The 24,038-nt window shown below is 41.1% G+C and overlaps 1 protein-coding gene across 8 annotated transcripts in view; it reads right to left on the minus strand.

Annotated features, from left to right (window-relative positions):
* The window catches only part of nrxn3b (neurexin 3b), a 279,282-nt gene that overhangs the window by 198,365 nt on the left and 56,879 nt on the right, over positions 1 to 24,038 (minus strand). For 5 of the 8 annotated variants that reach the window (XM_051408672.1, XM_051408674.1, XM_051408670.1 and 2 more), the window contains exons 5-7: positions 13,333 to 13,634; positions 11,798 to 11,821; positions 9,979 to 10,140 (exon numbers count right to left, since the gene is read on the minus strand). In XM_051408672.1, the coding sequence (XP_051264632.1) occupies positions 9,979 to 10,140; positions 11,798 to 11,821; positions 13,333 to 13,634 (488 nt within the window). The remainder of the gene's footprint in view (positions 1 to 9,978; positions 10,141 to 11,797; positions 11,822 to 13,332; positions 13,635 to 24,038) is intronic. The other 3 variants (XM_051408679.1, XM_051408673.1, XM_051408671.1) reach the window with 1 other exon arrangement.

The following is a 24,038-nucleotide window of genomic DNA, read 5'->3' on the forward strand; positions in this document are numbered from 1 at the left end:
CACAGCTGTAACCTCACCTTCACCCCCCTACAGCATACATGTAGCATGCAGTGTCTAATTCTAGGCTCCCACCTAGGGAGAAAGTTTGCCTCCTTTGTCATTTCTTTCTATTTAATTTTCTAAAACGTCAAGTTTTTGTATTAAGATCTACACATTGGAGGGAGTGATAAGCAAGAGCCATGGAAAATGTAACTATATATATGTACAGGATATAAGGACATCGTTTCTCAATAAATTTGACTCAAGTTGTCAGACTGAAATAGAACAGCTGGAACCACACGCACTGCAGCGTGATAGAACAGTTGGGTTCAGCACTTATCAGCATATGCTTTCATTCTTAAAAACTAGAGATTTTTTTATTCTTTAAACCAATTTGTTATTGTCCCATCTTTCCTGAGGCTACTCCCAAACCGCTGATCCCTGTCATATAATCATACATAGACATGTGGTCTTCTCTGCTACTGTCTCTTTGTTGCCTTTCATAACACCACAACACTCCTCTTCCTCTCTACATCCAGTGTCCTACATCAGCACTGGTGAGCGAATCTTCAAGTTCATAAACTCTCCTGTATTATTGTTCAAATATTCAATCTAAAACAGCCACAGCCTAGGGCCTTTAACAAATCTCAGAATGCTTCTATCTTGACAGACAGAAATAGTAGCAAGGTTTTCTGTCTTTCCGAACATCACCTCTACTGCATTCATTACTCAATACAACTCTTTGCACAATACTGAACTATGCTCTACAACTAGGGTGCTGGTAGCCTCAGCCCTTGTTGCTGTGCTTTCAGCCTACCTAGAATAAACTAATCTAATGAGTCATGCGGTTGCACTTCAGAGTTGGAGTATTTCATTGTTAAAGGGATTGAAGTATTGCAGGTCTGTGCATTTTGGCTTGTATTATGGGGACTATTCCCCAGGTGCTAAAGTGGTTTGTGGGTTTTAGTTTTTGTTCATTGTCTTTAGGTACTTAAGCACTGAGTTACTTTTTATGTGTGAGTAAAATAGAAACTATATACTATATAATAACTATAATAAATATTGCCGTTTTTTAACCAAGAGATTAAATTTAATGACCTAACCCTAAACCTAATGTTACATGGTACAGATTAATAAAAAAGACATAAGGTTAAATAAAAGGGTAGACAGATGCTTCCAGTCTTTGTGCTAAGCTAACCTAACCATCTCATGGATGTAGCTTCATATTGACCGTAAATACATACATGAGAGCGGTATCATTCTTCTGATCTAACTCTTGGAGAAGGCAAATCAGTATTCCCATAATATTCCTCCAATGGGAGCAATCTTAAAGTTTCCTTCCCTACAAATTGTGTGCTTGGAACAATAATATGCATCTCATATGTTCATTCCCCCCCCAAAAAAAAGAGTCTATTTTCCACAAAACTTTAAAAAAGGCATGGATTCTTACTACTTCATTAAAAATTCCAGAATCTATGAACATGCAAATACTGTCAATTACTTTCAAGATTTCCTGCTGGACACGAGAAGTCTCCTACTTCACTGAGAAGTCCATTCTCAGTGTATGTGCACTAAAGGCTTCAAGTTCCTACATTGCACTTGTATAAGTTGCACACTAGACCAAGATTGACTTCCAAATTACTTGTAATGTCAGACATCATGCTTGTAGGCCCCTCCCCTTAAAATCAGATTTTCAGTGAGCACAGAGAAACTTTTCACTTTCAGCAGATGAATCTGAAAACCTCCTTCTAGTGTCAAACTCTGCACATACATCATTCTGCACAGTGAAGCTCAAACATCAACTTTTGAGTGGACTTTAAGGTTCAGTTTTAGGACTGACGTCTCTTTTCATCATGCACATTTTACACTGCAGAAAAATAAAATTATTACTCAATGAAAGCAAGGCAGTATTGTTACAGGGATATCTTGATTTTCTGGCAAATTAAATGATGAGGACACCATTATGTGATGAGATTAGCCTTAGAGCAGTATAACTGTATTTCCTGCAGAAAGTTGGTGTGAGTTAACCTCATAAGCAGCATAGTAGGTATAATACTGCACAGTATGATTGCAGTGAGGTTTCCATTCAGGAGGGGAGAGGTGAACTTGTTTTCTGTAATTACATCAATTTCATCAGTTTTAAGTAAAGGTTACCCAGCGGATACAAAAATGCCTCAAGAAAAGGAAAGATTATGAGTTATTAGCTCTGCTTTTAGCTACTCTTTCAAATGCATATGACTTACAAAAAGAAGAAAAAACAGAAAACAGAACACAAAAAAACATATACTCATACACTATCAGTTATCATAGGTGTAATTGTGCTCCCTGGGCCACTGACTCCAGAATTTAAAAATATCATTCAGGAAATTTATTTTTGTAATATTATATAATGCAAGGTTTTGAGTTACCCAGAATTAAGGATATAAATGTGTGTGTAAGGAGTAACCTAGAGCCAAATCCTGTAAACAAACAATGTTTACCAGCTTAGCCTATAGTGTGGTGAGGGCATTCCATTAAAGTCTGAGGTTTGTACCCATCCATCACTGTTTGGCCCTCTAAGGGGACATTAAAAACATGTAAAATAATTAAAAGGACAGGGTGACATTTGCATTTGTATTGGAGGGGAAAACAAGCGCTGCCTGAACATACTGTGGTGACTAACACAAAACTGATGACGACAATGTTCCTCTCAAATGCCAAATATTGGTCTCTTGCCCTCTTCTCCTCTTCTCCTCACTTACTCATCATTCTTTTGATCTGCGTCCATATCAGTTGTTTTTCTGTTTCTGTCTCCCACCCGCTGACATTCACCTCACCTGCACCTGTCCTCTCCTACATTCTGTCAGTCTCCCCCCTTTTTTTTTTTTAAAAGCTCACACCTTCCCTCCTCACATACATCTTCTTCCTGTTCTTTCACCTCCAGCATGCAGCTCCTCCCCTCTCTCAGCAGAGATGACAGCGCATGCCCCTGCCGCCCCCACAGTCTCACACAAGTTGCCACTACACAGCTCCAGTGCCGCCAAGGGTGCCCCTGTGACAGGAGGGGCTGGATGGCGTGAGATCTCACAGGGGAGGGAGGGGGAGGGGTTGCAGAAGGCACTGACTGCATGTCATTGCAAACATCCGACTGACCAGAGAGTGAGCCGGGCGGCCACCCACTGGCCCTCGGTTGCGTGACACGCCGCAGCCCACATGGCAAACCACGAGCGTAGGCGGGACATGTGTGTGAGTGAGTGTGTGTGTGTGTGTGTGTTGTGTATGGATGACATCCCACATAGCCTGCGGGGGCAGATGAGTGCAGTGGAGACTGAACGAGAGAGAGAGGGGTTGTGATGGCAGCATGTAGCATCTCTTTTGTTGTCAGACGGGAAGAGAAAGGGAGGTATTCACTCACTGCAGCAACACATGCCTCCATCTGCTTATTCATCAGCTCTGAGTGATGCACTTTTTTTATCTCATAGTGAACAGAGACCAATATGCACCAACATTCCTGCTTCAGTAGGACTTCAAGCAGCTCTAGCTAGACGTTACACTTGCACATAGTCAGACAGAAACACTGACGCACTCTGATCTGAGCAATGGGCCAAACTCAACTGAATCATTCCCTCATTATCTGGGGATATTGAATCCAAAGGAAGAGGTGGAGGGGGCAGGAAGGAATAAATATGGTGTATGAAAGCTAGAGAGAGGCAGAAAGAGATGATGCATAGAGAGGAGTACATGTAGGTGAAAGAATGTATGCAAATACAGCGCACAGAGACAAGTCGGGCTTCATACAACGAAAAAAAGAGATGTTGTGAATGAATATAAGTATGAAGGGGGAGACACAAACCCGGTCGTGAGCAGTTTGCATGGGTAGCAGCTGGCGTCATGCCTGCTTAATGGAGCAACGTATGATGAACAGTTGAGGATCGCACAATACTACCACTAACCAACCACATGGTGAATCACCTCCATCATTCTGTCCACCCAGTGCTCTCTCTCTCAAGGGCCAACTCATGCTGAGTCAGACTTGTCTGGATAATACTGGAAACACATGGAGAATACAATTACCCCTGCATCATGGCCCATGATAAAATATGCACACTCTTTACAAAAATGCATTCCCCTCCTTAAAGCTGCACAAATCAATGTTTTTATATGACTGATACATTTTAGATGATTTATATGGTTGTTTTGAACTAATCGAGAATAATAACCTGATCACGGAGCATTTTAGCAGCTCTAAGCTCATGTTTTTGGTTTTCTGGCATGTAAATTTACTTTTTTTTTGGTTCAGTCTCACAGCTGTCACCAAACCTCATTTTCAGCTGTGTGGGCAGCTATTTTCAGACAAAAAGCTTTTTTTCAGAGACAAACAAAAGTTAACAACTAGCAGATTGAGCAGAGGAACCAGATATTTTTTGGAAGCTGGTAAAGACCCAAAACAAGGATTCAAAGTTATTTTACTGGCATTTACAACACAAGGTTCTTTATAATGAAATTTAAATATAGTTCCTTTATGCTACATACTAATTGCTCATTTGTATGATGAATTGTTGAGGAAGGGTTTAGCAGTCTCACAACCTGATGAAGCTGTCTTTAAGTTTCTGTACCTCTTCCCAGATGGCAGCAGGGTGAACAGTCTGTGGCTGGGGTGGGTGCTGTGTTTAACTCTGCACTGCTCTGCACAGGCACCTCACCTCACCAATTTCACTGCTGCTGGGTAGCTATTGACCTTCTGGGCGGTTTATCGCCCGCTGCAGAACTCCTGCCCTGGGCCGTGCGCATTCCATGCCAGTTTGTAATGTTTCCAACCTGGATGCTTTCTATCGCTCCTCTGTAAAGTTAACAAAAACTTGGCACAGGAAATTTGCTTTTTTTAATTTTCTTAAGAAAACAGTAAGTTGTTTTCTGTCGCACCACTTCTCCAGATATGGAGTCTCGTCACTTTTTTAAATTTGTCCGATAATGGTGGTGTCTCCATGTCGGCGGATGCAGTCATGGGTGCACAGCGTGAATATGAGGGGGGCTGAGTACACAGCCCTGAGGGGCTCCAGGGTTGAGCACTAGAGTGGAGGAGGTGTGTTTGGGTCTTTTTGTGAGGAAGTCCAATATCCAGTGTGGTACTCAGGCCCATAATGCTGAGTTTACCAATTAGTTTCACAGGGGAGATTGTGTTGAATGAAGGGCTGTGCGATATGACAATATCTATCATGTGACAATAGAAAAACGCCTATTGTTTCATATCTTTTGTGTGCTCTGCAGGGGGTTCATGATGCAGGGATGCAATGCAAAGCAAGCCTTTCACTAGCATTAATCATAAACTACTTTAATCTGCATACACACCGGTTCACTCTGCCACGCCTTTCTCTGTGTCTCCCCAGCAGTTCGTTTTATAAAGTCGCCCACTCGCCCTTTTTCAGCCATGATTTCATTTTTTACTTAAGCAGGTGAGCCTCGTGTGGAGGAGGCTTGTTGTTAACGAGCCTGTCGAAACGATCAAAAGTGAAACCAACACGGTCCTGAATGATTTACCTGGTCCGTCCTTGTACAATATCCTCCATCTCCGAGTACCAGATAACGCTTCTCTCTCTCCCTCTGTCTCCCTCTGTGTTTCTCTGTGCTTAAATAGTTCGCTGGATGTTAAAATGCCATCCAGGTATTTTAACATCCAGCAACCCAAGTCTTATGTGGGATACACAGAAACCTTAATATTTAATATCATGTTATATGTTTAATTTAAAATTTGGAAAGGTTTTAATTAAATGGAGAAAAAAAATGTATTTATTAAATTTACAGAAAATGTGCCATATCATGATATGTATCGTTATCGGGATATTCAATTTTAGCCATATCACACAGCCCTAGTTGATGAGCTGAAATCAACAAACAGCATTCTGACGTGAGTGTTTTTCTCAAGGTGTTTGAAGACTGAGTGGAGGGCAGTTGAGATGACATCCCCTGTGGGTCTGTTGGTTTGAATGCAAACTGGTGATGGTTTAGGCCGGCAGGGAAGTTATTCTTTATGTGCTAGAGAAACAGTTTCTCAAAGCAATTAATCAGAATGGGGGCGAGTGCCACAGGGTGGTATTAGACACTATAGAATTTTTAGAAACAGGGACAATGGTGGCTGTCTTTAAGCAAGTGGGAACACTCTCTTGTGACAGTGACATGTTAAAAATGTCAGTAATGATTTCAACTGGCTGATTGGCACATGTTTTAAGTACATGGCCAGGGATGTTATCAGGCCCAGCAGCTTTATTCATATTTACTCTCAGCAGGATTTTTCTCACATCCGCTGTGGATACTGTCAGCGGTCGATCCTCCGGAGGCGGAGTCGACTTTACCGCTGACTCTTTGTTGAGGAGATCAAAGTGAGCATAAAATGTGCTTAGCTCATCTGGTGGCATGGCCTCACATGATGGGAGTCCCCTGCTTTTGTTGCAAAGTTAGCAACTAGCAGATGGAGCATTTAGCAGCTTAAGAGCCAACAAAATTATGACATTTGTCTAGTTGCCCAGAACACAACTCAAAATTAATGCTAATGTCACTCCATGCGTGCTGGATTTGTAAATAGGCAACTGTTCATTATCATATTAACTTTATGAGGCTGTAATATATCATACATGGGATTTTCAGCTTGCTATGGACTTTAGCCTCCAACTTACCAAAAGTGACTCATTTCCAGCTTTCAAACATTTTAAGTAGTTTAAGTATCAAAATCATATCATGGTTTGTATAAATACGTTCACTCACACATATAGTGATCTGTTTTAGATGTTTGAGGGAAGGTGCAGATATGGTAATAAAATACATAACTTTCAGTGTGATTATGTGATGACCATTTCAAAATGGTGATTATGTAGTCTGAATATGTAAATGATGCCTCCGAGGAAGAGTTGACAGGTAAGAATTTATTTGAGTATATACTCCACTGTTTAACTCTCTTTTTTCCTCTTAGTAGCTGTACGTATGGGTACATGAGTGTAAGTAATGCATGTTTAGTTAATGTGAAACCATGCAAAAAAGGCTTAATTACTATTCTAGTATAGCTTTGCATGCTCTCAGTGAGCACTAATGCGTCAGGTTTTGAACTGGTTTGATCCAAGTGGAGGTGGTGCAGCAACACAGGCCAACATCATAAACTTTACAGGCCAGGCAACATATATAATGAAAGTGTTTCACACACACATTACCATTATGAGTGGACAAAGGCTGTACATTGTATTTACTCCCATTATAATCACATTGGGTGTGTCATATTTGCCTACACTGGATAATGAATGAGGTGGATCAGTCGAGGATTAGTTCAGCCCTTGTGTTGGAGATTTACTGCTTCATTGTGTGCATCAACAGCAATCAGAGCAGCAGCCACATTACCTGCCAAAACAACTTCCTTCACCCTACAACTTGGTATGGACTAAACCACTAGTGGGGGAGTCAAATACCAACAATTAGGTCTGACATTTTGGTGGGATCACAGATCAATAATAACTACGCTAAATAGGGACGCACTTACTAGACAATAGAAATGTCTCTCACTCACTTGAACATGGTGGGTTCAGGAACAACCAGAATGCAGTGACACAGAACCTCAGGTAAGAATGCAGTGACACAGAACCTCAGGTAAGAATGCAGTGTTTAGCGTACAGTACCTATAAAACCATGCCTGCAGTACTGACCCAAGCGCTCATTTATGTTTCATGCTTTGCGCTGGACTGACTTCCACAGCTGTCAAGAACCGTGAATCAACAGATCCTCCCGTGTTGCGAAAACACAAAAATAAATACACAAATAGCTTGAAATATAATACCATAAGGATGAGAATTTTCATCACAGAGTGTATGCTGTGGTTCTTCTGATCATTCCTTTTTGCAGCACACCAGGTGGACCATTAATGCTCATAAAGCTCAGCATATGTTACTATTTATTCATGGAGCTTCAGGCAACAACACAGGCATGGCTTGGTCAGTGCTACAAATGTATGCGCTGTGTAAGTGTCTGTGAGAGAAAGACTAAGTGTCATAGCAGCTGGATATCCCAGGGATGCAGTAGTCAATGTGGTAATGACTGGAAAAACAGCAGCCTGAGCGTCTCATTGGAAACATAAAACAATGCAGACAAGGTGACTTTCTCTTCACCCATCACCCAGACGTGGCTGCCTGTGTATGTGTGTGTGTGTGTAGTGGTCTGATGGAAGCTAACTTGGCTAAATGAAAGGCTTGTTGGAAGGTGCTCGACTGAGCTTGGCAGCACATCACTAGAGTTACTGGCTCTTGTCAAAATTGAGAAGGTTGTGATGGAAAGGAAACACAGCAAGGACGAGGGCCAGTCTGAGACACGGCTGCATATTTATGTCCCCATAGTAAACTTTAAAATATTATAAAGGCTGTTGAGAAGCCACACAAATAAAATATGAATCTGCATCTGCTGGGTTAAAGTAAACTTTCTGAATGCGTAAAAAAATATCCTCAAGGGATAAATCTGTATTACTATGGTTAATCTACAGAGTAATGTGCAAATACATTTCATAGTATGATTATCTGGGCCAGTATCATCACAGTATACAATACTGTTTTGATTGTGAAATAAAATAAAACCCTATAGCGCTTGATGGTGGTTATTGAGTACAGATGTTTCATTAAGCAACTTTTTGGACTTTAGATCAGCACACTTGGGGCTATAAATGTTGTTTGAATGAGTAAGAGGTTTAGTATTAGAGGTGGAAATTGCTCATTTCAAGCATTTTAGTTAATTTCAGTATGAAGATTCACAGTCACTGGCTATGTAGTTTGTTAAATTTCTTTATGCTAATTTCAGGTGTCAGGTGCAAGCTATTGATAAATGAAATAGAAGGCGGTTCATTGGTCAACATATGATCCATGTTCTAATCTTCCACCGGTTTCGTCACAGGATAAAAACATGGAGGATCTATTAATGTGCACAGTGTTAGATTTCCCCATTTCATATGATCTGTCTATTGTTGGCTGCAGCAGTAGCACAACATAAGTTTTCACCTGTGTTTTAGAGATCTCATCTTTACTGCCGTCAGTCACTATCATGGCTGCAGCTATTTGTGTTTTCAGCTTACGACGCTCCAACAGCCACTGCCATGGCGTTTTATGCAGACCTAAGCTGTCAAGGACCAAAATCTAAGTGGTCCAAGTCTTGGTGCAGGTAGGTACTGTACAGAAGACCACACCACATGTATGATCAACCCATATATCAATGCCATTCTTCAAAATACTTTATAAACTGCAATATAAAATCACTCATTATCAGAGTTCCACACTGCAGCCCCTACACAAAGACACATAAAAACATAATGCCATTTCCGAGACGGCTGCTAAAATCGATGTAGACTTTTTTTTTTTACAGCTCTGAAGAGCCAGCAGTCCTCCCTTTATTATCATTACTTGCTGCAGAATAAGTAATGGTGAGCAAAATGTAAATAACAAGGTACTTAATACATTTTCTGGCTCTGCTCACAAGCACAAAGAGCCAGCAAATACATTATAAACGTCCCGAAACAACAACGCTTTTTCGGATTTCATCATCGGCAAATATTTCTTTCAGATTGCTACCCGTTGGGAGACGTTTTACGGCACACTCAAGCTGATGCTGCAAATTACATGTGACAGAAGCAATTTTGGGATATTTTCTCACACACAAACTGCAGTAAGTGTTATGAATTAGATTAAGCAAGGGAATATTGAAAGTCTGATACTTTCCTCTGCCAACTCAGCAGCTTTAATTGATAATGCAATTTTATTTTCTTCTTCCTTCAAGGGAAAGTATGCTGATTATTATTTTTGTCCGTAAACTAAAACAGCTGCAATGGGTACATAAATATCAAAGCCTCTGTATGTGGCTGCACATTTAAGCAGTGACAACAGCAGTCGTGAAACACTGAAAAATCGAAGGCAAATGCTGACATAATATCAGGAATTAAAAACCCACATTCTATACAAATCATGCACCTGTTCTCTATCTGTTATTCAATTGAGTGCCTCCTACCTCTTTGAGGCAGCCCATGAAATTGTTGCTAACTGGAGATCCAGGCAGGTCTGCAGTGCTGGGGCTCCCACCCACGTAGAAAAAATCATCTGAGCCCAGCATGGTGTAGTCTTCCTGGGTGTAGCCAGTAGTGGTGAGGATCCCATCAACCGAGATTGTCACCTGTTGAGGGGTAACACATAGCCAAAGCCAAGCCATTACACTCTGGAATTTGATCAGGTGCTGTGTATAAAACACACGTCCTTCCTTGGTCTGCATTCGGAATGAGCTATTTGACCTTTTCATTTTCATTTCACCTTTTTTACAGAATCGTTGAAGCGATTGTTTTGGACCAGACAGCGTTTGGATCTTGTTAATGGAATTTTTGCCGTAGGATTCACAGGACAGGTAAAGAAAATATGGCAGAGGCATATTTTCTTTATCTTTGATGGGGGTAAGAGAATGGATCATAGGTTTGGTTTTGAAACTTCAGGTTGGGGGAGGGTTAGTACAATGTTCAAACCAAGGACAAATTGATCTCACTTGTCTTAGGTTTCGGGATTTATCTGGTAACTGCAGACACACACATATACAGTACACATGTATGTGAGCACGCACACGCACTCCCACACAGACGTGCTCACACACGCCTACTTTCGCACATACGTTCTTTCTCACACCATCGGTCTCACATTCTCCCCTCTCTCTCTCTCTCTCTCTCTCTCTCTCTCTCTCTCAGACATCTACACCTATATATCCACGCACGTGCAAAACAAAGGGAGGCTTTCCACACCACATCAATGTGCAAACCAAGGTCATCACTGTTAGAAGGCAAATTAAACACACTTAATTGGACATGTAAGGGAGTAAGTGGATCAATGATGCCATACAAAGCTGGAGCAGGCCACACAGGGTGCAGAGGCTCATGCACAATCAAGACCAGAGCCCATATTCAAACACACTCTCAGAATAGCTGATGCTGATCTCTGATCAGGTTTAGCTCAGGTGTCATGGTTGTATTTTCAATGTCACTGGACCAGACCGATAATCCTCGATCAGCATGCTTATTCTTAGAAATGTTATGCATATGGGCCCAGGGATAAGGGTGATCAAGGTTAGCCAAAACACACAAACACCACTTTCACCAGCATGCCACAAAAACACACACAGGGAGGGCACAGTGAGTGATAGGTGGAAGGTGAGTGAGTGAATTAGAGTGTTAGTGGTTATTTTGGGTGACAGGGTGAAGGTTGTATGAGTTTGGATGGTGAGGTCAATGAGGTGTGGGCATGCCATGCGCCATTGTGAGTTTGAAACAACTGTCAGAGCTCCCGCAATGAAGGTTAAGGGTTGCCACTTATTTGGTAGTTTCTCTTTTAGGGCTCGGTGTCGAGGTCACCATCTTTGGGATTGTGGTAAGCTTCTGTCAGTTCTGGACGACAGTCCTCACAAAAAATGGGGACTTTTTGTGTGAAAAAAATAAATAAAAAAGTACGTTGCCCTGACAAAGGCAAAGAAGTCAAATTTTCTTTTTACTTGTTGGAAATCTGCAGTAATGTGGAAGAAACAAAGAGAAAAAAGTAAAAGCCAAAGTGAAAAAAAAACAGGATGGGGGATTGTGGGGTAAAGAAGGAGGTTGTTGGCAGGTCAGGGAGGAAATTGAGAAGAAGCGAAGAAAGAATTGCCTGGTAATACAAACCCATCTCCTCATTTTTTGATAAGAGTGTCTAGGATGGAACTCAAAGAGAACGAATAAAAGAAGAGAGGGGGAGGGGACACACGGCAAACCCAAAAAAAAGACAATAAGAATGATATCTACCAGACAATGTAGTTTGTTTACCATAGCGTGTCCAATGCCTGATTGCTTTCCAGAAAAAGGGGAAGAAAGGAAATCAAAAGAATAGTGAACAAAAAAGGTTGTTAATAAGGATGGACAGAAAACAAAAACCAAAAGCAACGATGGAGAATTAGGATGTTAGTTAGTACATTAGTTGGTTAGATATAGGTTAGTAGTAAAAAATGACTTTAATCATGGATGAGTTAGTGCTGTGGTGAAAAAACACTACATGATTTGTCAGAGATTTTGCTGCAGTAATAAAGTGCCATCTTGCCATCCTAGCCAAATTTTCTACATCAAAGTCCTGCAAGAAAAAAACAGAGAGAAGTACTGGAAGACTTTTGGATAAAAATTTGTGTAGGATGGCTTAAACCCCAACAAAAGTTGTAGTGTTTTTTTCACCCCTAGTCTAACAAAGTGTGCCTTTCAAAGAGGAAAGTAAATGATTGAGAAAGAAAGACAGATCTGTAAAAAGAAAGACAGAAGAAAGAAGGCAAGCAGCCCTTAGCTCTTAGCTTCTAACCTCCTAAACTGTGTGTTATCCTGTTGGGATTTTCAGCTATAACTATATACTAACCTGTGGGCCAAAAGCTTACTGTCAAGGAGGGTCAGGAAATCGGCACTTACTTGTTGTGCTGCTCAGAGAGCAACACTAAATGCTGTCTCACCTTGCAGACACACTAAAGGTCGACCAAGACAATGAACAACTGCACACTTTGCAGCTAGCTCTACCTCCAACAGTCGTGGAACTCATTATTTTGGTACTCCCTTTCTACAGGCTCCTGTAGATTCATACTAGCCCCCCCCAACATCAACACAAGCTCATTTTAAAATCACATTAAGAAAACGGTAAACAATATCTGTCAAGTAATAAATTCTGCTGATGCACAACAGATGCACATCTTTGATGGAAATGTATTTCTATCTTTAAAAAGCATCATGATCATCTGAGCTATAAATACTGCATTAATGGATGGCTCAAAGGCAAACACTCTCTGCTTGGCTCTAAAGGGAAAGTCTATATTCTACACAAGCATAAAAACAGTTTCTGAAAGCAAGGAGATAGCGACAGCGCCTGACGGAAGTGTCAGCTTAGGGGAGTGTGAAGGAAAATAGAATTATCAGATAACTTTAATTTGAGGACAGAGGGAACTCAAGTTCAATAAAACCGATAAACAGGAGAGAAGAAAATACCTAGTGCAAATTTTACCTCGACTAAGCTGTCAATCACATGCAAAAGAACTGCTTTTCCCTAACTTCATTTAGTAGAAGTGAAATTCAACAATGACATTAAAGTAAATAATAGTTAATAAAAAGAATTAATGTAACTGTAAAGACAACCAAAAGTATAATGACATTTATCTCAATAATGAGTCTGAACTGTGGCAATGGAATGACAACCAATCAGAACAAGGTGACATTCTTAACGCCAGCTCTCTCTCAAAGCTCTCGGAAGCAGCTAATCTAAAGCCAAAGAAAGGAGAAAAAAAAAATCAACCTGTCTCCAAACTCCGTCCATCACTGCTACCCCCGATTACCTGTCTCAGGTTGCGTGTCACTTTGATGTCGTGCCAGGCGTTGTCATTGAATTTTCCATTGACTGGCTCGACGATGGCCTCAAAGGCCCCGGAACCCAGATTGATGACGAGGGAGACGGCCCCATCTTTTAGCGCCAGGTTGACATAGTCTGCGGACTTCCCTGTGTGAAGGAGTAGGCCGTTGCGCTGCCAGGTCTTGAAGGACAGCGTGATCTCGTCGCTGCTGCTCTGGATGGGGTTCTGCGACAGGTCGTAGCAGAAGTACTCGGAGCCGCGGAAGGTGGCCACATTCTCCTCCCTCGCTGAAAGGACAAGAGGGAAGCAACGAAATGTTACTTATAAATTTATATACCTTTCACGACAGTCAGGGATACATTTTCAGTGCTGATCGTTACTTGCTATGATTCACCATGTGTTTGTCCTCATGGGTTTTTATGAGCCATGATGACTACAGCCAAACAGTCATTATCACATTCATCCTCGCATTTATTGTGAAATGTTTAATACATGAAACAAGCCTAGCATCCGTGTTGGTGCTTGCATCAATCATGAAGCAGCCTCAGTAAATATGAGAACTACTGTATGCTGCAGAGAAGGTTATATCAAGCAAACACACACACACACACACACACACACACACACACACACACAAAAAAAATGCACCGCTCACCATAATTACAGCTATGATAATCCCATCATTCAGTTCAGATCATAAAATCCTATCTGTACGGCCGTGGGTTTAGGTTTCACATACAGCCTCTAGACAGACAGACTACTTATGATGGAACACTATTCCCCACTAATGGTGAGCATAAATCAAACTTAGCCTGATTTTACAGTTTTATATCACTCCGCCGTTGCAAAGTGACTTCCTGAGCCCATTTTTTAGATCGACACTGAGAGTAAGGTGAGACAGCTCCAGACAGAAAGTGAGGGGGGCTCAAGGATAGATGGAAAGAGTGAGCGAGCAAAAATAAAATTGCTGGGCTGAGAGAAAGAGAAGACTACAAAAAAGAAGGACCAGAGGAGTAGTATTTCCTTATGATCTGTGATGAAATAATTGACACTTCCGCTGCTTCTTAAAAAGTAGTTTAACACTCTCTGGCCAGCTTGGGGTCTGGGCGAATCTATTAGAGATAAGGTCAGACTCACTGTCAATTATTTACACAGTGTGTTAAGTTGGATATGGCACCGACTCAAAGATTCCTCCTCCAAGAACACCTTTTAAGGCAGCACCTTTTAGAAATTGCAACCTTCAGAAAAAGCCCCGCTAACATACCAAGCCATCTAACTGCTGTGGCACTTGGTAACAGTAACTATGTCATTACCTGCCAACAATACCATTTTCAATGTGTCATTTCATTTCCTCTGCGTCCTGCCTTTTTCTTTCTTGTACTCACAGAGAAGTCACGAGGGCCACGAGTGAAAGGGGAAAAAGCCTCCATAAAAGACAACGAAAGAGAGCGATGAGGAAGAAAAGCACACGGGCTGCAGGCTGTGAAACTGCAGTTTGTTGTTTTGGATCAGGCTATATGTAAACACGAGGGAGCAGTGTTGTGGAGCTGGCAGAAAGATACAGAAGGAGGGGAAAAAATAAGAATATTGAGAGGGAAACAAAAGGAAAGTGGAGTGGGGCTGAGGGATGATGGGGCGCTGATTCCGGTCATGGAGAAATTCTCCCCTCGGCGCCAAACTCGTGTCTCTGCGCAACACAGAGACAGAGGAAATAGTATGGGAGGCAACAAAGGCCCTGTAAAAGCCCTCATCCATGTGCCAGGGGAATAAATAGAAACCCATTATTACCACTGAGACAGCGCAACACTGAAAGGCAGCAGAATATACATTGGAGAATCAAAACAACCCTCCATCTCAAGTGATTTCATGCATCTAATCTAAGAAATTGCATGTGAATTCTCTGCACTGCACTAGATTTTATATCCATATAATACTGTTCCTGTGCAACTGTCTAGGACATCAAATGCAAGAACCATTAATGGCATGTCCATCCAATTAATGCTGCCGACTTTCATCATGGCTTAATAAAATATTGATTTATATATCTACTCAGTGGTTACATTGTTATCACTATAATAAAAGGGGTCTCTAGCTCCTTGCTCCAATTGGCTTTATTGTACATCTGCACAAGTATGGGCCGAAACTCAAAATTTTAGACTCTACACTGACACTGGTGGACCCTCTGTCACATGTAGCCTGGAGGGCCCTTGCATATGCCTGATGGCAAATGACACGCAGCTATGGGTAGAAGGCTGACTTTGCAAGACTGGTTCTGCTTTATAATTTTCATATTCTTTTACTTTTCTCAAGCAATTATACAAAATGACTTCTTTGAAGTCATTTAAAAAGGCTTAGTGAAACACAAACACCCTCTAATTCAACACTGCATATATGGTGAGCAACTTAGATAAAGGTGGGTCAGGCTTATGATTTAAAACTCTAAAAAGCCACGAAGGAAGTACCCTCTGTTTTCTACATCTTAGCTCTCTATGTAGACATACAGCGTGGTAATCCATCAGATCCACTCAAGACACCTGATCTTCTGCGTTCTCACCTGACCCAAGGTGGAAAGGTTATTGTCATGGCAACTCCCCTAATCTATCCAGCATACTCTAATTAGGTTGTCAAGATAAGGTTAAGACAGGCTTACACTATTCAAAGAGATTCCTGGTCACATTATTATTACAGATGCCAACGGACCAAATATAGCCACTAGTGGTTGTTTGGCGCCATTAGCGCCATCATCAGGTCAACATTTTTATTTGCCAAATATTTTTGTTTATCAACAAATACCATACAATAAAATAGGAAAAAAAATTGATATTCCCACCATTATCAGCTGTACTTTGTTTTGAGTGCTAACTAGCAAATGCTAATCCTAAGATGCAAACACAAAAATGATACCATGATGATAATATGATGATATGCCAAACATCATATGTCAGCATTGTCATCCCGGACATGTAATCTCAAAGTGCTAAGCACTAGCTTAGTCATGTTCTGATATGACTGTCTTTGCACATCTGTATTAAACTGCAAACTCTAAGTATAAGAAGAAATGTCACACTTGGTTCTTTTTGACTGACAGGCCTTAAACTTTGAATAGTATGTCTAATTATTTATTAGGGCTGCACCCGAAAAGTCCATGACCCCGAGTCAACTGGCACAGAGCAATGCAGGCAGTAAGCTTTACAAACCCAGTCTCAAAAACACCACAAACCACAAATCTGACTGTGATGGAAGTGGTGAAGACAAAGAAGAATAGTTAACGGAGGGCAGCATGACACTGGACAGCTGGGAAGTGGCTGCTCTGATGCTGACTGTCAGTAAATTCAAACCACTCTGAACCAGACTGTGGTACAACTTATTTTACGGCTGTCTACTGTGATTGATTTCGTCAGTGACAGTACGATCAGCAGCCCGGCAAGAGAGACGCCCCATGGTATGCTGGGACTGTATAACTGAACTGCAAGCAGGACTCACTTCCTCTCACTTTCTCTTACTGTGTAAAAATCTGATGTGTTAACAACACAGATGACGAAGAAAGGCATTAAAACATGAGGTAAGCTAAGGCTAGGAAGACTCGTAGCCACGAACTGCTGATATAGAAGTTTAGAGTTAGATATAGGAGTTGTGCTGAATTGCAAAAAAGGAACGAATAGTCAAATCTTTGTATTGAACAAACTACTCCAAGTCGACTGACAAAATTCTAAGTTGGGTACAGCCCTATTATTTATTATATATCATATTTTACTACGAAATACTAATACTTAGGTAAAATTTTGCAAGTCTCCATACGTTGACTCGCCATATGTGGATTAATTATCATGATGTAATTATAAAGTTGCTGTGGAGATGTAAAGACTATCAATATAACATTGTTGCTATGAATAATAGAGAGAGCAAATTGATATAATGTAATATTTGTGCACCTCAGCAATATTAAACCTGTGGTAAGTGTATACGGATCCATAAAAAACAGGGGAAATGTATTGCCTGTTGAGACATGTTCTGCACAGATCTGTGGCTTTCAAATCGATCATATAGCAGGGTCATTTTCCCTTATTTTCGCCATGGTCATCAATATTCCATTTGCGTGCTGCCAGGCCTTTGCACTGGGGGCTGGGGTTCGATTTCAAAATCCACTGGAAGCAATTAGCTCCTTCATTACCATCTCCCATTCTCTTCCGCTCCCCCTCGCCATACACACCCATGCTGCCTGAGCTCACTCTCTAGTCTGACCCCAAGGGCCTTGGAGCAGAGAGCGCTGTCGCCTCACAGCACTCCGGCCCACAACCTTCAACCTCCTTAAGATCAACACAGGTTATCAAACTCTTTCTATTCACTGTGGGAGGCAGAAGACTTAACATAGGTAAAGGGAAATCAGATGCGTTTAATGATAGGATTAGGGACAGGAGACATTGTGATTATTGTGGTAAAATACTGACTTTAGCTGGAGATGCTACAGCTGTGAGGCTGCCAAGCCCATAAGCCTCACTGCACACCGAAGCTAGCCGGGCAACTAATACTAGTGCTAGTCCCAAGGAGACTTTTCTCTGTTGAAGTGAACTCAATCTGTGTTGACACCCAACACATCAAATGCATGTTTGCACTACATTTGCAGATAAACAAGCCTGAAGTTCCAGACCTAAACATAGAAAGCTAAGTTCTGCCTTTGGCTATAGATGTTTCCGTGACACCCCGGGGAACCGAAGTCATTCAAGGTTGTGTTGTGTGATTCCACACAATGCATTTAACAAAACTCTGAAACACTTCACACCCTTTGTCTGTCATTTACATTTTCTTGTTTCTTTCATCCTCAAAATGTGAGAAATTAGAATAATTTGCTAATAATAATAATACATTTATAATAATAAAGCAAAAACATGAGGCTAACACTAGCCATGCAATGGTGCGGCTTAAAGCTCAATGGTGAGCCACCAAGTGTCAGATAAATTTGGAGCATCATGGGTGATGTCTCTCTTCAAAGGCAGGCGGCACTGTCAGAGAGGCTTATGTTGGAGGGAGATTTGATAGAATAAATTGCACGGTAATATCTAACTGCCCAATTACTCCCAATGTACTGCAGAAACAATTAACTTCAACCCAGGGTACAAAAGTACTGACGTTAGCAGCCAGAAAGTCTATGTAAGGTTTCCCAGGGATTTACTTTCCAGTCAAAAACAATATAACTGTGCTGAATGTGTCCTCTTCATGACAAATTTCAAGATGTCACATGACATATCTAAGAGGTTGAAGTGAATTGTCACCCTGACACTTCTTTTCTCATCTTGTGTTTCACGTAACCTTGTGAAGCCACGGCGGACGACCTGTCTGAGACTGCCATTGACGTCTGCACGCACAGACTGAGGGAAGAGTGACAAAGAGAGAGACAAAGAGAGAGATAAGCATAAACAGAAGTGACAGGGAGGAAGCAAAAGAGTCTAGAACAAAAGGAAGCAAGAGATGGAAGCAGAGACAACGAGGGAAAAAAGAATGAAAAAAGCAGAGAGAGTTTGGGAGACGTCGTTGCGGCTAGAGCCAGGACAGGAGAATGAGAGCGGCAGATGGAGGGAAGAGAGACAGAGGCTCTCCAGAGAAGCGAAGTGACACTGTGTGTTAAGACCAGCAGCAAAGACCTGTCCCCTGTGATTCCAGCATTGATAAACCTTATTACTGCACCTGATAACACAGCATAGCAACCTAATCCCACTCTCTCTTTCCTCCCCTCAAAGCTCACAAATACCACCACAAATCCAACACTTTATACTTTACTCTCAAAGGATTTCTGCAAATTCCCCAATGAAAAGCTTTTTAAATTAGTATCTAAGAATTGTGATTCTTAAAGATTCTTGAACGACCTCCTGCTGAAAAAAAACATTGCATTTAGGAGTTCGGTACATTCTCATTTTACTGCAATATTTACAATGTGTTCAAATAAAATAAATCTTTCTCAACTTCAAAATGTTCAAGCAATAGAAACTGCTGCGGGGAGAAAGGAGGCAAACGTAGAAGAATGCAGCATCTTGACTGCGACAGAGTATGACTCATTATGGTAGACAGGCTAGGAATGTCCATGGAGGGGAAGCAGGGTGGTCAGCTTCAACACTAATGAGACACACTTAGACTACAAAACTGTGATTATCCTCAATGGACTGGTAATTTTATTAATAGTCTAGCACAGAGCAGGTCAAGTGGTTGACTTTGTGTTCCAGTCATCTTACTGGCTGGTGATGTGCTTAGGCTAACTCCCAGTGAACTTGTTGAAAAGACACAGGGCGGATCAGGGTCATGTCTGTGTTTTCAGCCGCTGAATTTGTGCGGCTCTAGGGACGGCGTAGTCGTCCATCAGTCCAACAGTCAGTACTAAGTGAAATATTTCAACCATTCACCACCGCTTTGTCTTTTGATCACCTTTCCTTGAGCTTTGATGCCAAAACATGGACTCTCAAGAGTCAGCTGTATACTACCAGACTAGCACCAAGCAGAATACAACTAGTTGATGAACCTACTGGAACATTTAGCAGCTAAAGAGATATCAAATATTCACTCTGTTTTTTGTCTTCACCAACATCCAAGTTGAAAAAACAGAGGGCGAATATTGGACTTGCATTCATTGGGTGCTGACTCGAAATGAATGCTAATGTTCTTCCTCTATGTCTGCTGGATGTAATGTGTTTTTAGCTTATTGTTATTCATTATTTTAGATAAACCTCAAGGTTAGCCAAACGTATTAAGGAGAAACCAAAGGCAATCACTAACATTATTGTTCGGATATTTATTTTGGTACTGCTGTGTTGCTGCTTGGTTTAGTTTGTTATACATTATTTTCAGTGTAATATCCTGTTTTTGTGCTGTTGGGAAGGGTCTGGGGAAGTGGGGTTAGAGACATTGTTTGTCCTTGTCATTTGTACTGATAAAAGAAAACTAATAAACAATGTTTATTAAAAAAAAAATCTACAAATCTGTGTTCAGATTTGCAAATATGCAGACAAATCTGTAAATGTATTTAGATCTGTAAATGTACGGACAAATCTGTAAATGCAGACATATATATTAATGACTGATTATTTGCTCCAAGAGCTGGAAATACAGACAATGTATCAGCCAAAACTCAGGCAGGACTCTCAATTGACTTTTGCTAGATTTCTTTGCTCTGTGAACAACATGCAGCTCTTAACAAAACAGCAGAAAGCAGCCCGCATTTTAACGTAAACACTACACCTTGAGTAAGAAATCATTTTTCAGAAGTTAATCTGAAAATGGTTGGAAAACTTTGGACAGGTAAATGTCATTTTCAAATGTATCTGCATTAGTGTGGACATGGCCCACGGCTCCCTGCTGGCTACAACAAGCTAGTCACCTTCTGTGTGTTTTTTAGCATTCAGTTTGTGTGTGTGTATGTATGTATGTGTGTCACTGAAGCTCCTCATTGGCTGCTGATGGTCGTGTCTCCATGGAGTGAGTGATGAGGTTTGGAGTGACAACAGGGGGGATGGTGTGAATGGCGGGAGTGAACGATGGAGGGATGGAGGGTGTCTGAAGAATGGGGGCAGGCGCCTGAGGTCCAATCCCATCAACTGAGGCAATTGTGCGGAGCGAATACTGGAGCGGGGAGGTGGGGGTTGAGGATGAGTTTGCAGAGGAGAGAGAGGAAGTAAGACAGAGATGCAGTGACTGGACTCCTATTACTAATACCTGACAATTAAGAGTAGAAGGGGTGTTTGGAAACACAGAGGAGAGGGAGGGGCTGAAGAGGAGGTCTCAGACCAATATTCTCAATGCAAGTTAGACAGCATATGAAGATGCTTTCCTTTAATATCACTACCACAAGCATACCATACATTTTTGAATAATTTCCCATCTGTCTAGGCATCCAGTGGTTTTAATTTATTTCGGTACAGCAGGAATTGTCCTTTATTCACAACAATAACAGGAATACAACTACATAAAAAGTAACCTTTAAAAATGTGAGCTGCGACAAAACGTATTACAGTTTTTAATAAATGAATAAAAACTGAACGATAATGTAAAAGAAGAATGAAGGGACAAATCAAATACTTTTTTAATGCTTATTCAATAACCTGCACGAACTGGGTACCTCTGCAGCCCAAAGTTGTTTTTTTGAAACAAAACTCAAAATGACAGAAATTTGGCTAAAACTAAATTTTAAAGTGCCAAAATGAACACTGCTTGAGATGTGATGTAATCCATCACTGTGTGCATCTGAGGCCAGACTTATGTCCATGAAAACGCCAACCGTTCCATTTGCTCTTGCAATCTGCATGAGATTAGCATCTGATTTACGAAGGCAGGCGCTAATTATGCAATCAGTGACTGGGGCTGCCGTCTACATGTATTCTTTGAGTGAAGCAGAGCTCAAAAGATGCAGTCCAGTCAAAAAAAAAGAAAGGAACTCAAAATGTGATGTAAGGTGAGGTAGAGAACTTTCCTTGAAATAGGACTTTATAAAGCACTTTACAAGTTGTCTCCCATTCACCAATTTGCACTCACACACCTATGGACGCAAGCGACGGTGCCTGACCGTCTGGAGCAATTTGGGGTTCGGTGTCTTACCCAAGGACACTTCAACATGTGGAAGGAGGAGCTGAGGGATCAGTGGACAACCCGCCCTACCTACTGAGCCTCCTGAGCCACAGTCGCCCTTGGAAATTGCGCAAACCTGGATAAAACCAGCAGAACACGCATTCAACCCCATTTATCATATCTGCTCTCATTATTTGTCTGGCTTAGTGTCTGCTTCCCTCTGCCTTATCTGAGATTTAAGGGTCACTTAAGAAATGATTAAGTTCATATTATTCGTTCAAATAATTTAGATTGCTTAGCAACAGGGACTAGATGGTCAAGCATCATGATTGAAATTTAAAACACTGAAAAACTTGTTTCATAGCTGCTTATGGAAAGGCAAAAGTCCTTAAGGCATCAGCACTTCAGGAAGAAGAAAGAGATCTGAGGCATGTCCACGGCAAATGTGCATTAGGCCTATAATCAGCCTGAGGAAACATCCTGACACAGCTCCAGCTTTTTACGTTTTGATGACATCATTGATTCCTTCATTGTCTGGTTTTTAACTCTCGGCGTGCGTTTATGCTGTCACATATCGACTAAATTACTGTACACTGCAGGCACAGCATTCATGAATCCTTGAGTGGTTTCCTTTTTTAAATGGCCGTAACTGTGGATTACAACATTATGGAGTCATCCGTGGTCTGTATTATTTCCGTCAACAATCAAACGATCTTTGACAGCGTGTCTCCTGAATGCCGACTATTGCATCAGCCTGACAGCTGCCATCCTGAGCCAAAATGGGAAGTGACGGCGGTGAGCATTGTATCGGTTTCGCATTCTCCACCATTCTGCAGAAAAGCTCCTTGATAGACTTGCATCACTCTGCATCTGTGTGGGTTTGTGAGCTATTTGTTTTCATCTGTCTGCCTGACACACAATATGTTTTACCATAAAATGTGCTTTTCTGTTTGTGTTTAAAATCACTTGATTACTTTAAGCTACAGAGAATGGATTTATTTGTATTTTGTATTGGACTACCTACGTAATTAGCTGTGAGCATTCACTGAATAGTAAACAACCTGTCAATAATGTGAATGTTTGCATGTGTGTGCAAGTATGCGTGTATAAATGTGCATCTTTGTGCAATTGTGTGCATGTTATGCTACAGTGTTTGAGCAGAGGCTTGCTCTATGGAATAGGGTTGCAAGCAGGCGGGGCCTTCCCTGGAGCCTGTCAATCATCCAGAGTGGCGTTGCCTTATTGGCTATTATCTCTCCTGTCAGAAGCCCGGCCGAGCCTCCACCTCACCACATCAGTCTCTGTCAGTTCACATGCTGCCTGTGGATAGAGCCATGGAGCATGAAGCTGCATGCTACTGTTATCATTACTTTTAGTGACATATGCTGTTTCAGCCCAAGACTCCATCAACAAATGTCACCTCTTATTCTGGGACTTGTAAAATAAAAAAACACGTTCTAATTTGTTTACGCAGAGGGCTACTAACGTTAAATGGTATTTCATGTTATTTTCAAACTCTAGCTGGTTTTCTACAACTTATGTGTCTAATAGTTTATCAACTTCTTAACTATTGGGCTTAACATAGCTTCAGTAATCTATATAACTGCTCTCCACCCACACATGTAGGAGCAGCAACTGCAAAAAATAAATTAACACATCCTTTTAACACAGTAAAATAACACTGCACTAGCACATATAGAATCTTTAAATGGGTGTAACTGAATAATTGGCACTTTTTCCATTATATACTTGAAGCATACATTTTTGGCGGTAGCACATAGCATATTCAATTTGAGGATTCTTCCTCCACGTTTGCTCTGATTTCTTAAGTAGGACTGACTGTGTAGAGTTTAGTTATTCCTTTAAATACCATTCTCTTTTTGTTTTGCTTTGTTTATTTCCTGGTATGTTTATTGCTTATGTTGACACAGTTTCTAAATGTGTAACGCCACATGGGAGATATGAGAGCCAATATTAAATTCACATTTGTAATTACCTCTGTGAGGTTGATCTGAAGGTTTTTCAGCAGTTCCTACTAAAGGAACATCCAAAATGTACTGAAGCTTACATATATAGTTAAGATTAAATGACATACTAAATGCCAGTTTAAAATTAAAAAAAATTGCTTGTAGGTAACCATGGCT

The sequence above is a fragment of the Dicentrarchus labrax genome, unplaced genomic scaffold, assembly GCF_905237075.1.
Source record: "Dicentrarchus labrax unplaced genomic scaffold, dlabrax2021, whole genome shotgun sequence".
Taxonomy (NCBI): Eukaryota; Metazoa; Chordata; class Actinopteri; family Moronidae; genus Dicentrarchus; species Dicentrarchus labrax.